We start from the raw sequence: 15,000 nt of genomic DNA, 5'->3' as shown, positions 1-15,000 counted from the left end.
ATTTACGTCAAACGAGCCGCATCTATTCGGTACCGTTTCATTCGTTATTATTAAAAACATTTTAAAAAAAAAAAACAACGCCATACCGACGATATCTCAGAAAAGTGTATCGCGTAATCATTTATCGCGATATCAATATCATCGCCCAGCCCTAGACGATGTTTCAGTCTGAAAGGTTTGTACAGAACGGCCGTATGGTGATATTAACACGGACGTGGTCCGGTTATCTCGTACCAACAAACACTTTGTAGGAAACATTCAGATTTAATTTAACGTCCAGTCTGCTGGTTTTAAATCACAACAATAACGAGAACAGAAATCGACAGAGAAGGACATGAGAAAAATATCGCATCGTGATATATCGCTAATCAGGTGATGCTAATCAGAGCGTGTAAATGTTATGATGATGCTGACGATACCTGCGATATCGCTGGACAAGCTGTATCACGACAATTTATCACGATATCGATTTAATCATCATCGTCGTCATCGTTGTCGTATTGCCCGACCCTGAGGGAACGTTCTGAATAATCGATTCGTCCGAGTCATTGTTTTTGAGCGACTGATTCATATTGAAATGAATCGATTCATCATTTTGCTTCGTTTCTACTGTACGTTAATAAAACGATTCTTCGATGCTCCGGAGCAGAGCCACGCTTGAAGTGGAGATAACCGGGTGACTGTTTTATTTTGCTCCTCAGTTCTGGCTCGGCTGGTTTCGGACCTGCAGGCGTTCCTCCTGGTTCTGGACGGTGAGAACCTCAGCTACATCGCTCAGGCCAAGAAGAAGTCCATCTCAGAGCTTCTGTCCAAACTGCAGGAGCACAAAGACACAGCGGGTGAGAGCGAGCGCTGCTGTTTAACATCCACCTTAAAGCTTTCAAACATAAAACAAACACAAAGTGAGTAAAAAAAACACAAAAACTAAAGCAGTGTCGTTTCTACATTTAAATCTCGTCGTGTTTCCTGAGAAGATTCGCCGTCATTTTCAGCCGGTTCCTGAGAGTTAGCGACTGATGCTAAGTATAATTACAGCGTCATTTTAATCGTTTCGAGTCTTTTATCTTCGATTTATCAACACATCTGAGGTAAATGTTGACGTTCTCGACATTTCTAACTTGTTTTTAGCTGCCGCTGTGTGTTCACGCAGTGTATTATACAGCGGTATTGCAGTAGTGGACGAATAAATAAATAAATAAATAAATAAATAAATAATAAAAATAAGCGATTAACCGAACTCAGGAATAACAAACGAGAAAGTTTCTTTAATAAACAAACAAAAAAGTCAGCAGAGGAAATTTTTTAATGTTTCCATGAACTCTTCCTTTGTTCTTAATTAATATCCTGATTTGGAGCAGTGAGATGATGTCATCACTCAGCGCCGTCCAAACACGTGGAGAGAGTGGAACACACACACACACACACACACACACACACACACACACACACAGCGTGTCTCCATCATCTTTAATCACAGATAAATCTTCACTTTATCCATAGAAACACTTTAAAAAAATGTTTTAATTTTCATTTTTATTTATTCATTTTTGGGAAAAAAAATAAAATTGTGTATACCAGTGAAATAGGATTGTTTGTGTTGCAAAAACATTGCTTTTAATAGAGTCTGAAGTACTCTGTAAAGAGTCTGTGTGTGTGTGAAGTGTGTGTCATGTAGGGGTCATGCAGGGGTCATGCAGGGGTCATGTAGGGGTCAAGCAGGACACATCTAACACTCCAACTATCCAAAGAGTGTCACTGCAGCCTCGCTGTAAAAAGTCTCCTACTCGTCGCGGACTCTGTTCCAGCTGTCTGTATTTCAGACTCTTTCAGATCAGCTGCAGCTTCCGGAAAGTTCTCAGCGTTAAAGCTGAGCTTTATTAATAGAGTTTATACTGGCATAAATAAAGTTTATACACAATAAAGGTATAAAGTTTACGACGTATAAAGAAAGATAGCAGGGGATATATTGTCCTTCTTTCTAATGATTTGAGCAGCTAAATCTTTATGTAGGAATAATATTAATAATAATAAGAAGAAGAAGAATGAAGAATAAACACAATGGCTGTGCCTCAAATTATGTTTTATGCGCTACGTTCTTACACTGTTTCATATCGCTAACACTTTACATGACCAAGCTGCCAGAACATCCTCTACAGGAACTCGCTCGTTTTCCAATCCATTATGGCCGCCATAACCATTCTGCTTTTTTAACTTAGTGTGTTTAAAATTTTAATCCACGGTGTGCTTGCTAACATTTTTGCTCATTTTTTTTAATGCTGTTTTCCGTGTCATACCTGATTGAGCTGGAAGAACCGCCTACACAGGACCTCTCTGATATTACAATCCAATATGGCTGCCATAAACTTGCTTTGTTAGCGTACTGTGTCGGCCATTTTTGAAAATTTTAAACCGCAGCAGCCTTGGTAAAACATTGCTAACATTTGTGGTAACGTTTTGCTAATACTTTGCTAGCATTTTGTGTGTGGTTCGTCATGTTGTTGAACTGCCAGAACAGCCTCCACAGGAAACAAAAAAAACACTGTCCCTTTTACAATCCAATATGGCCGCCGAACGTAAACGTAAATGATACGTCATGACCGTTTTGCTTTTTTAACGGTGCGTCAGCCGTTAAAAAAAAATTCTAACCGCAGTAGACTTGCTAAAATTTCTGCTAACCTTTTGTCCGCGTGGTACCTGATGTCACTGATCTGCCAGAACAGCCTCCACAGGAATTTTCTATCCAATATGGCTGCAATAAACTTGCTTTATTAACTTAGTGCGGCGGCCATTTTGAAAAATTCAAACTGCAGCAGGCTACACCAAAACTCACTCATTTTACAGACCAATATGTCTACAATAACCATTTTGCTTTTCTAGCTTAGCGTGACGGCCATTTTAAAAATAATCAGTCCACAGCGGCCATGATGGCTCCGCCCCTTCTGCTACACGGAGCAGCCACTGAGAGCAAAAAAATAACCGTTGAGCCAAAGAGCTCTTGTATAATTTCTTGATTTAATTCCAGATTTCAGAGACGTTACTGAGCAAAACCAGAAGAAGCTTTTGATATGTTTTGAGGCACATGTTTAATTTAATTTAACGTCATTATCGAGGATATCAATTAGCAACGGATTACCGCTTGCGTTTGATTTATCTAACCCGAGCAGCGTGTACGTGATTTGTGACGGCACTGAAATCAAATTCTGGCTTCTCCTCAAACCCGAGTCTAATACCAGGGATTTTAGCGGCAGTGTGTGAGTCAGAGTTGGCTTCCTGAAGAAAAAAAAAAAATGTTGGAGAAGACGTTCAGTCATTCCTGAGGCATGTCATTTGCATTCGAGCGCCAAATAAAAGCAATTGAACTCGGATTTGGCGAGTCGTCTCCTCGCGAGAGGAGCAGCGTGTGACTCACTGCCTGGACGTGAACGCGTGGATCAGCATCGCCAAACATGGCTCACTCGCGAATACGAGTGAATATCTTTATTAACACCTGCGGATCGTTTCTCAAGGCATAGAAGGGTTACTGTAATGTTCTTTTATCAGAGATCCCCTCATACACAAACGTATAATAAAGAAAACGTACGAATAAACTGCTATCATAAGTATAGTTTACCACGTAAACAGAGTTTTATTGAATTCTAAACAGCGGTGCGTTTGAGATACATATTCTTTACTTAGTATTTAGCTTAGCTAGCTAGATTTCCCCCAAATATCACTCTGAAATTCTCTAAAACCAAACCACACATCAGGAAGTTAGCGATCTAACAACTTATTAATGTAATAGCCTAGTTAAAGAAGAGTGTGTTTGTGTTTTGTGTTGTGAATGTGTGTGTGTGTGTGTGTGTGTTTCAGCAGTGGAAGATGCAGAGTACATGATCATGAACTGTCCCTCTGGAGTCCCAGCTAACGACCTCAGACGAAACTCGGCTAGCGATCCGGGTTCATCGGAAAATCCGCACTCCGAGTGGCTTCACTGCACGGTGAGTCCCGTCACGTCCAACTGATTAACTTTATTAGCTCTCCAACGCACAGCAAACGAATCCGCTGTTAAACATCTGACACACATTTCGAAATATTTAGACGAACAGCAAAACGTTTTTAGCTAGCATTTACTAATTAGCTAACTGCTTAATGGAGCTAGCTAACGTTCTGTGTAAGTTTCTGGGCAATTTTCAAATCTTACAGCACTTCTAACCAACTAATAAACATGCTAGTTATCAGTAAAATTTCCAGCTAACACTAGTCACCTAGTCACCTAGCAAGTTTCTGGGCAAAAAAAAAGTCTAAAAGCGTTACTCAACAACTAATAACGTGCGAGTTGTTAAGAAAAGTTCTAGTCAACAACACATACCCACCTACCTACCTAACTACCCAACAATTTAATCATAATATAGTATTTATTTATTTATTTAAACACTACTCGTAACGTACTAACAAACATGCTAGTCACCTGTTTTTAGTCTTACAGTCTTATGCTAGTGATCTTGCTAATTGAGCTAATTTTCAAATCTAACCAAACTACTAAACAACTAATAATTATTAATTATTAAGAAAATATATAATACAGCTAACATGAACTAGCCACCTAGCTATCAAACAAGCAGAAGTTACAGGTCAAGCTAATTGAGCTAGCTTAACAGCATGTATAGAAAATTAACACAAAGTTTGCCATGCAGTCAAACTAGAAAAGTGTTTTTTTTTTTTTGTTTTTTTTTTTGTTTTAAAGAAGAACAAAAATAGCTCCACCCACCGGCTGTTTGAACCAATGAATTTCCTCCTGGCTCTAAATTTTGCAGAATTTTAAGTGTAAACTTTGCGTTTACGCATAGCAATTAACCTTGGCTAGCTAACTAGGTGCGCAGTTAGCTAGCAGACGCATTGCCGTCGGTTATAAAATAGAAATAAATATGATCTTCGATGTCGAAAATGTTAGGAAATAATTTATGTTCTTGTGGACGTTTATGAAATTTAAACTTGAGAGAAAATTAGCTTGGATGTTTATCATACCGTGGATTTTTACAGGTTGTCACTCGATAGTTCAGGGAAGCACACGGCACTAGCGCACGTGGGTTATAAACCCTAATCGTAGTGTGTTTTAGCGTGCAGGGAATGAAAGATTTGTCCTAAGAGGATTTTTCGAGGCTCTGTGCCAGACCCTGTCTCACAGGACAACATTTCATTTGTCAGCCTCCTTGGCTCATACTCGGTACCTTTCCAAAACTGCGCTGCGTCTAATCAGAGGCGTTTTTCACTCGGTCAGAAATGTCAAAAATGTGTTATTGTGGAATTTGGCTGAATTGTTGCGTTATTGTGTCACCGCCGGGATCCGGCTCAACAATAAGCACCTTTATCGCGGAACGTTCCACACTCTCTCGAATTCAAACAGCAACACGAGAACACGTTAGAACCTTCTGGGCCAAATTTAAAAGACGGAGTGTGTTTATTTTTAGATCTTAAAGGTACGCCCTCTAGCGGTTAAAAAATAAAACTGCAGGCATTGTGTGGAACGACACTGTGCTCGGTTGTGCTTCGGCTCTCCGATGAATACGGCTCGCGGCACCGGTCAGTGTGAGGGAAAATGGATATACGCCGGGTTTTTATTTATTTTTAAAGCAGTAAAGGTGTTGAAAGTGAAACAGAAACATCCTCTGATGCTGAGCAGGAGAACAAGGCGTGTAAATGTCTATATGAGTTCTAGTTTACGTGAACATGATCTGAGCAGAGCAGAAGGAAAGATAATGAACTCTACGTGGCTCTGTAGCAGCTAAACCCATACAGTGATAGCTTAGCTGTGCCTCCGATGGCTAGTGACACCAAACTAGCCTAGTTAGAAACGTTAGATATTTTATCGTTCTGGTCATCCTACACACAGCGACACACCCGAGACACGTTTTATTATAAATTTCGACTTTTTCTGATCATGTCATACACTGACAGCCAATTTACCTCAGCTTCAGTTTCCATAAAACAAAACAAAACTAGCTGAGCTGGAAAAAATGCATGGAGAAGAATCTGGGCTCCGCCCCCAATGATTAATAGAAGTGAATTGTTCTTTCTCATAACTAAAAAAATAAAGAGTATTCGACTGCTCATAAAACATTCGCTACTAGGCTCAAGAGATTAAACCAGTTTAGATGGAAAGGGTCGCAAGCTGGCTAATTAGACAGCTGAAAGCGTTGTTCATTTAGCTAGACATTAGGTTTATAGTTTTCACGGCCCGTCTGTGAAAATAATTCAGGTGTGTCCTCAGTGTATCAGTTTCAGTGAAGGAGGTGTGGCCTCAGTGTATCAGTTTCAGTGAAGGAGGTGTGGCTTTTGTGTATCAGTTTCAGTGAAGGAGGTGTGTCTTCAGTGCATCAGTTTCAGTGCAGGAGGTGTGGCTTTTGTGTATCAGTCTCAGTGAAGGAGGTGTGTCCTCAGTGTATCAGTTTCAGTGAAGGAGGTGTGTCTTCAGTGCATCAGTTTCAGTGAAGGAGGTGTGGCCTCAGTGCATCAGTTTCAACAAAGGAGGTGTGGCCTCAGTGTATCAGTTTCAGTGAAGGAGGTGTGGCCTCAGTGTATCAGTTTCAGTGAAGGAGGTGTGGCCTCAGTGTATCAGTTTCAGTGAAGGAGGTGTGGCCTCAGTGTATCAGTTTCAGTGAAGGAGGTGTGTCCTCAGTGTATCAGTTTCAGTGAAGGAGGTGTGGCCTTGTGGATTTCTTCACAAGCCTGCTCCCTATTTAGGGGACCTTCACTCAGGGGTCGTGATGATTTTGCGGATATATACCATATAACCGATCAGCATGTGTATATTAATGTAAAGTAATGTTTTTGTGTATGTTAATGTGTGTCTCTGATCGTGTTTCTCTGAATGAGCTCTGAAGACTGTAATGTGTAGAAGTACTGTATCATTTACACACTGTGTGTTGTGTGTACGTATAAATAGTTTGTGTTTGTGTGGGTGTGTGTTAGGAGACAGTGTAATGTGTACCAGTGATGTGGTGGTATTTTAGGGGACACTCGTTGGTGTGCTGTGATGTGGATTTAAAGACGCGGCCACTGAAAGACTGTGATGTGTATTTTAGGGGACGCTGGGTGTGTCACAGACTGTTTGATAGAAGCGCTCTTACTTTTGAAATGATTCGAAGTCCTGATCATTGAGAAATCGGGTAAATAACATCATTTCTGAATTGAAAACGGATATAAATTACGGTACGGTACAATACGGTACGGTACACTAAATTACGGTAACACTAATAGGACAAAAAACAAACAAACCGGACTGCGCCGGAAGGGTAGATAGATGCAAACAGTATAACAGAATGAAATAATTGATCTGCCTCTGAAATGATACACCAACGATCCATATTATTGCACTACAGTATAGTGTAGTTTTTGTCCTGTTAGTGTTACCTGCACTATTTTCTGATCTGAAGGAATATTTGCTATAGTCCTTCTTAATCTTGGTGACACTAACAGGTCAAAAATTAAACTAGACCGCATCACTAATGATACAGTGTCATGACGCAGGAAAATTCTTTACTGTAGTGCGTCCTCTTAAAGCGGTTTATTAATTAATTGGTAGCTATAATTTAAATAAAGGTAAGGTATGACTAGCTTGGTAGCTACCTGGCTAATTTGGGTTTCGTATAAGATTAACGCGCTCAGCTGAAACCCAGCAGAGATGCTAGCTTGGTGCATTGTGGATAATGAGTTAAGACATCCTGTTGAAACAGATTCTGTATGTTTAGAGGTTTCTTAAATAGTGGCTATTGATTTTAAGGTTTGGGACGCAGCCACCGTGTGTATTTTAGGCGACGCTATTTTGACGCTGTTTGTAACATTTGATCGAGGAAACTTTATAGAAAACAAGACCACATGGTTATTTGATTGTCTTGTAAGAACACTGACTAGAGGAGGACCGTGGCGTTTGAGACGGAGGCTGAGTGTATTTTCGAGGACGTTTGGTCGTATGAGTGTATTTTAGGACACACTGGTTCTGCAGCAGTAATGACAGGCCTGCTTTTATTGTGTGTGTGTGTGTGTGTGTGTGTGTTGTGGGCTTTACTGTATACGGCTCGGACCGGCGCTGTGTTGTGGTCGGCCAATCAGAGGTTAGTAGGCGGCGGATTGGACCGGAGCTGTGTTGTGGTCGGCCATTTCAGAGTTTCCCATCTGCCCTGTGGATTCGCTCGTTCGTTTCACCCAAGGCTCGGGCTGGAGGTCAGAGGTGAAACCCTGCTCCATAACCGAGACCTTTCAAGTGGCCTACCACAGATAAACAACATTTAGAGTGTGTGTGTGTGAGAGTGTGTGAGAGTGTGGCTATGGGAAAGAAGATTGATTAAAGTCTCACACATGGCGAGAGCGTGTAGACTTTGGCCAAAAATACCAATTTATTTTTTCCCCCTCACTTAAGACCAGACCTGAGACTCTTTCGTCTGTGGTCCTAGATTGGACACATATCCGATAAGCGGTCACGCGACATGAATGAGAAGGCTCAGATCGGAATTCAACTTAGGAGCTTCATCACTTCTACTGAATGATGGAAAATACTTACTGCTTTAAGACAGAGCGTGTGAATTTTCACTTTTGAACACGATAGGTTAAAGAAATCCGGATACGGACCATATGCTAGCTTATGAACGCAGCAGACGTTTTATTAGCACCGTTTAACTCCGTTACATCACGTTTAAGGACGATGCAAAGACGCAGTGACTGTGAAAATGAGACCAAATTGACTGGAATATCAACATTTACCTCAGATATGTTGGTAAATCACTGAGAAAATACTCGGAATAACTACAAGCACAACGTAATTACGCTTAGCGTTGACTGCTAACGGACCTTTCATGGGTTCTGCCAAACTACGAAGTGTCAGAGATTTTTTATTTAATTCCAGATGTTGTGAACCGTTTGAATGGAATTTTCTCGTAAATGTAATGACGATGACGTCATTTGTGAACGATTTCCACCTGCGGTGGCGTCAAGAAGTACATGCCCACTATTTGGTAGAACCGATAAAGCTCATCAGGTGATTGAAAGACAGAGTTTCCAGAACTTTCTCTCTCATTCGAATAGCTGCTTATATCTTTTCGGTTGTTTACGCACCAAAAAAACCCAAAAGTGCAAGAGTTCCTGAGTTCCTGTGCTTTGGGATTAAGGTTCTTAGTTTTTAGTTTAATATGTCGATTTCTGAACGATTTTCTACGATTTGTGGTAATTATCCTGTGTGGTATTGGATTGAGTTTCCACGGCTTCAACAAAGTTTGAAAAATGTATGTGAAGAGGATGTGAAGAGGAGGGACTTTTATCTGAGACAGGAAATGCTGTGTTTATCCATGGGTCCCATCTTAAAGGATGAGAACTGCAATCCTATTGGTGGAGAAGAGAGGAAGTGGACGTTTTGCATGGACAATTATGTCTGTCTACGTGATGTGGGGGTAGAGAGGCACTTGTGATGGAGTGATAAAAGTGATGGAGTGATAGCACTCCGACTCGGGGGGGGAGGAAGTCAGATGGCGCGAGTCAGACCTCCAGAGACGATGAGGTCAGTGGCGAAGTCGTGCCAACATCCAAGCAATCACGGACCCAACAAGCTCGGACTTTCCTTTCGAGCGATCCTTCCGTCTTTCTGTCTCTGTCTCGTTTTGTGCTCAGAGCTCCATCCGTCTTTCCATCCTTCTATCCTCCTGTTTCTTTTTCTTTTTTAATGTACAGGACACAAACGCACATGGATCTTTGATCTCTTTACCACAGATATGTATCTGAGGAGCTGACTGTACAGTACGTGCCGTGCTCCTCCCTTAAATGCCAAGAAGGAAAACATGCAGAAGATAAAAAGGGAAGGAATAAACACTTTTAAAAATGTAGCGTCATAAAAACCCTCCCGTCTCTCGTGCCGGGGAAGCCGTGGGGACTGATACGGAGAAATAAACACGTTACATAGTGTTTCTGGACGATTCAGACGAGACCAGACTGTCCTCGAATACGTGTTGGACTTAGCACAAGTTCAGATTTCACATTTGGATTTCTCCTACCTTTTTTTTTTATATGTCTGCTTTTTTTATTACCCTTAAACGCTGTCGCTCGTATTGTTGGCACCGTGGTCCACGTTACATCACACGTGTGAAAGAGTAGACGTGAGTGAGGTAACCCAGCGAGCGCAGACGTACCAGAGACGTCTACTGTACACGACTGAGAAGACCTTCCCGGTTCAGAATCATCTCTATAACACCATCGTGTATTGAAAACGACTGATCAGAAATGTCGGTCCATTGTGCGTGATGAACCAGGATCTCCCAACAACCACCAGCTTATCTTTTACACCTCCGTAAAAGAGGTGTTGTAAACCCGGTGGTCCTCAGAAAGCGCTTCTGATGACGCATGAACCAATTTTAAGAAAAGCTAAAGCAAGAATTCTCTGGCGCTTTTCAAAAAAAAATTGATAAATGAGTCCACTTTCAAATGGAATTCCTACAAAACACCAGAGAAGTTCTTGCATGGTGTTTAAGCTGTGTGTGTTTCTGAGTGGTTTGGTGGTCTTCTCCTCCCCAACCTCTCAAACATGGGGGTACTTCCTAAAAGACTTCCGTCCCCTCGCGGAACACCAGTTTCCACCACTCGCTGACATCGCTATGTAGATCAGAAGAACAGACCTCGCGGTAGACATGCCGTCTGGAACGGTGGCCTCCGAAAAGGTCAACAGGTTCGAAACGGACACAACGACCTTGAATGAACTTGATTAATGGCCGACAGCTGTTTTTCACATAACCTTCATGTATGGACAGAAGGAGGTCTTTGTTTTCCCTCGCAGTTTAGTCACTGCTGAATTTCCACTAGCTAGCAACAGCTTGGGAGGACAAAGTCTACGATGTGCTTCCTCCAACATACGTGAGCTAGCAGAGGGTACGAACTGCCGTCGCCGTTCTGAACGCCATCGTCTTCCCCCAGAGACCAGCACCAATTACGCTTTGAACTCATGATCTTCCAGAGATAGGGCATCGCCTTAGACAGTTCATCATCTTGGAAGCTCGAAAGGATGTTTTTTAAACTCCCAGCTTGTTATTCTGCACGTTTATGGTGTACGTTTAAGTCGGTGTGTGTGACTCATCATGGATAAGCGAGGTCGAGTTCATTCTGTAAAGTCTTTAAGAAGACCGTTCTCATTACCTTTCTTAATCTAGACGTGTTGATTCGTGCTGTTTGGGTTTGTCTTTATTAATAAACTTCTTCAATGGCATAAATCCCGTGTGTTTCCTCAGTCTGTAGGTCCTGTGGTTCCCCCGCGGCCTCCGTACAGGTTGGAGGAAGAGGAGGACTGTTATGAGGAGGCGGAGCCTTTTATTCCATCCACTCAGTCTACAGGTTAGTCCAGATCAGTACAAACAGTGTCGCTCTACATAACGTGTACTTCCATTTACATGCAGTCATTAAACAGCATGGATTCAGTACCTTAAATTTGCACAACACATCTGGGATATTTGTTTACTGTGTAATATCATTTATACTATATCTATAGCGCCGTTAATAATTATTGAATATTCACAAAATATCTGAGTGTTCCATCCGGTTAAGTACTGAATCAAGTACTGACTAGTTTACGTGTCTCATCTCATTAACTACTGATTAGTTTACGTGTCTCCTCTCGTTAAGTACTGACTAGTTTACGTGTCTCCTCTCGTTAAGTACTGACTAGTTTACATGTCTCGTCTCATTAAGTACTGACTAGTTTACATGTCTCGTCTCGTTAAGTACTGACTAGTTTACATGTCTCGTCTTGTTAAGTACTGACTAGTTTACGTGTCTCGTCTCGTTAAGTACTGACTAGTTTACGTGTCTCGTCTCGTTAAGTACTGACTAGTTTACGTGTCTCGTCTCATTAAGTACTGACTAGTTTACATGTCTCGTCTTGTTAAGTACTGACTAGTTTACATGTCTCGTCTTGTTAAGTACTGACTAGTTTACGTGTCTCCTCTCGTTAAGTACTGACTAGTTTACGTGTCTCGTCTCGTTAAGTACTGACTAGTTTAGGTGTCTCCTCTCGTTAAGTACTGACTAGTTTACGTGTCTCATCTCATTAAGTACTGACTAGTTTACGTGTCTCCTCTCGTTAAGTACTGACTAGTTTACATGTCTCATCTCATTAAGTACTGACTAGTTTACATGTCTCGTCTCGTTAAGTACTGACTAGTTTACGTGTCTCGTCTCGTTAAGTACTGACTAGTTTACGTGTCTCGTCTCGTTAAGTACTGACTAGTTTACGTGTCTCCTCTCGTTAAGTACTGACTAGTTTACGTGTCTCGTCTCGTTAAGTACTGACTAGTTTACGTGTCTCGTCTCGTTAAGTACTGACTAGTTTACGTGTCTCGTCTCGTTAAGTACTGACTAGTTTACGTGTCTCGTCTCGTTAAGTACTGACTAGTTTACGTGTCTCCTCTCGTTAAGTACTGACTAGTTTACGTGTCTCCTCTCGTTAAGTACTGACTAGTTTACGTGTCTCCTCTCGTTAAGTACTGACTAGTTTACGTGTCTCGTCTCGTTAAGTACTGACTAGTTTACGTGTCTCGTCTCGTTAAGTACTGACTAGTTTACGTGTCTCGTCTCGTTAAGTACTGACTAGTTTACGTGTCTCGTCTCATTAAGTACTGACTAGTTTACGTGTCTCCTCTCATTAAGTACTGACTAGTTTACGTGTCTCGTCTCATTAAGTACTGACTAGTTTACGTGTCTCCTCTCATTAAGTACTGACTAGTTTACGTGTCTCCTCTCATTAAGTACGTACTGACTAATTGAATGTCTTTTCTCAGTAAGTCCTGAATTAAGTACTGACAGGTTGATGTAACCCTCAGATAAACTGGACTCGGAGAGCAGTCATTACGAGTCGTACGGTGAGGAAGAGGAGGATGTCCCCGTGGACCGAGCTCACTATATCCAGTGTGGCTTGTCTCAGTCCTGCCTGCGTCCTGTCCCTGAATCGCGGCTCTGCGAGTACCTGTGGAGGAAGAAGTGGCTCGGCCAGTGGACACGCCAGCTCTTCATTATTAAACACGACTCCTTACTGGTGAGGAGGAAACACGTACTGAACGAACACCTCATTAGAACTTCTAGAAGAGCTCTTGATTTGTGTCTTGAGATTATCGCATTTAAATATATTTTTTTGTCACTTGAAGTGTTTTAAGTGCGCTAAAGACCTCCAACCTCTGCTGGAGATGAAGCTGACGGGCTGTCAGGTGGTGTACAAGTCCAAACACAGCAAGAAGATGCAGCACGAGCTGAAGGTGGTGAGCGGATCCGACACGCTCATCCTGGGCTTCCAGAGCTGCAGCCAGGCCGAGGAATGGAGGAAGGTCTGATACTGCTTACATACAACTGCGCTCCTGCTCATGTGTCTCACAGCTGTCTCAGATGTGTCTCGTGCATCTTTGTGTGTGTCTCACATGTCGAAGCTGTGTCTCGTGTATGTCTTTCCCGTCTTTGTCTCGTCCGTGGCTCATGTTTGTGTCTCGTAGCTGTATAATCTACACAGTATGTGCGTCTCATTTGTATTTGTGTGTTTTTCTCTGCATACTTCTGTCTCAGTCATGGCTCATGGATGTCTCATCACTCATCTGTCTTATGCGTCTTTATGTCTCGTGCGCCTTCGTTATGTCTCATGGGGTGTTTGGATCTTGCCAGTGTCTCATCTGTGTCTCATACATCTTTGTCTGTCTCGTGTATGTCTAAGCCATGTCTCATGGACGTCTCATTTCATCTCCTCTACATTCTTGCATATCTGCTATATATATATATATATATATATCAGTACAGTATATGTGTGTCTCGTATGTGCGTAACCAGTCTTGCGGTTCTCACTGTTGTCTCAAATATGTCTCGTCTCTTGAAAATGTCTCTTATAAATGACGTTTGTGTGCCATGTGTGTTTAGTGCGTCTCGGTTTTGTCTCATAGATGTCTCTTTTACGTCTTATCAATGCCTCATTTGTGTCTCATTTATCTTGGTGTCTTTAGTGTCTCGTATTTGTCTGACATGTCTCATAGATGTCTCATAGATGTCTCACTTCAGTCTTACCTGTCTCATGTACGTCTCGTTTTGTGTCATTTGTGTCCGATGCCTCACGTGTAGTTTCTTGTGTACGTCTCATGTGCGTCTCATCTCTGTCTCATGATTGTGGTTTTTTGTGCCCCATACGTCTTATCTACGTCTCATTTGAGTGTCTCAGCTGTCTCAAAAATGTGTGTTTCTCATGTAGCCCTCGTGTCTCACCTGTGTGTCCGTATTTCTTGTCTTCAGATCATCGAGGAGCTCAGCGGCTCTTCGTACTGCGAGCCGGAATCCACGGGTTCCTCCTCTTTCCTGAAGAGTGAAAGACTGGATTCTTGCAGGGTAATAATAATAATAATAATAATAATAATAATAATAATAATATTTTTACTGATATGATTTGTTTATTTTAATTGTGTGTGCTGTCCCTGTCTGTCTGTAGTCGAGCTCAGTCCTCCACACTGACTCGGATGAGGAGATCATCTCCGCTCCTTCTTCTGCTCTCAGCAGCACCGAGATCAGTAATTATAAGGACAGAGGTATATTCATTTCACGCCTTTATAAACTTCACCATCCATCCATGTCCTTCAGAAGTATTCGAAGGAGTAAATGATGCTCTGGAAAATGACTTATACACTACATTGCCAAAAGTATGTGCACCCCTGACCATCACACCCGTACGTCCTTGGTGAACGTCTCGTTCCAGATTTATTCCCGCGGTGTTTGCTCCGCTCTTCTGCGAAGGCTTTCCACTAGATTTTAGGGCGTGGCCATGGGGATTAGTGTTTGTTCAGCTACGAGAGCGTTAGTGAGGTTGTGATGGTGAGGAGGCTGCAGTGGGGTTGAGGTCAGGGTTCTGTGCAGGACACTCCAGTTCTTCTACCTTCTTCATGGAGCTCGCACTTTTTGTGCACTTTTTTTTGTGCGTGCTGGAACGGTGTTTGGGTTCCTCTTATTTTGGGAAGCAGTGAAGGGAAATTG

At 42.0% G+C, this 15,000-nt stretch overlaps 1 protein-coding gene across 2 annotated transcripts in view; it reads left to right on the top strand.

Moving 5' to 3' along the window:
* The window catches only part of si:dkey-220o5.5 (actin filament-associated protein 1-like 2), a 34,459-nt gene that overhangs the window by 11,282 nt on the left and 8,177 nt on the right, over positions 1 to 15,000 (top strand). Inside the window, exons 2-8 of one of the 2 annotated variants that reach the window (XM_053624009.1) lie at positions 702 to 839; positions 3,853 to 3,977; positions 11,241 to 11,343; positions 12,828 to 13,039; positions 13,149 to 13,325; positions 14,269 to 14,361; positions 14,462 to 14,558. In XM_053624009.1, coding sequence (XP_053479984.1) covers positions 702 to 839; positions 3,853 to 3,977; positions 11,241 to 11,343; positions 12,828 to 13,039; positions 13,149 to 13,325; positions 14,269 to 14,361; positions 14,462 to 14,558 — 945 coding nt within the window. Of the gene's footprint in view, positions 1 to 701; positions 840 to 3,849; positions 3,978 to 11,240; positions 11,344 to 12,827; positions 13,040 to 13,148; positions 13,326 to 14,268; positions 14,362 to 14,461; positions 14,559 to 15,000 lie in introns of both variants that reach the window. The other variant, XM_053624008.1, reaches the window with a different exon arrangement.

The sequence above is a fragment of the Ictalurus furcatus genome, chromosome 5 (assembly GCF_023375685.1).
Source record: "Ictalurus furcatus strain D&B chromosome 5, Billie_1.0, whole genome shotgun sequence".
Lineage (NCBI taxonomy): Eukaryota > Metazoa > Chordata > Actinopteri > Siluriformes > Ictaluridae > Ictalurus > Ictalurus furcatus.
The sequence above is the reverse complement of the archived record's forward strand: the minus strand, read 5'-3'. Positions and strand labels throughout refer to the sequence as shown.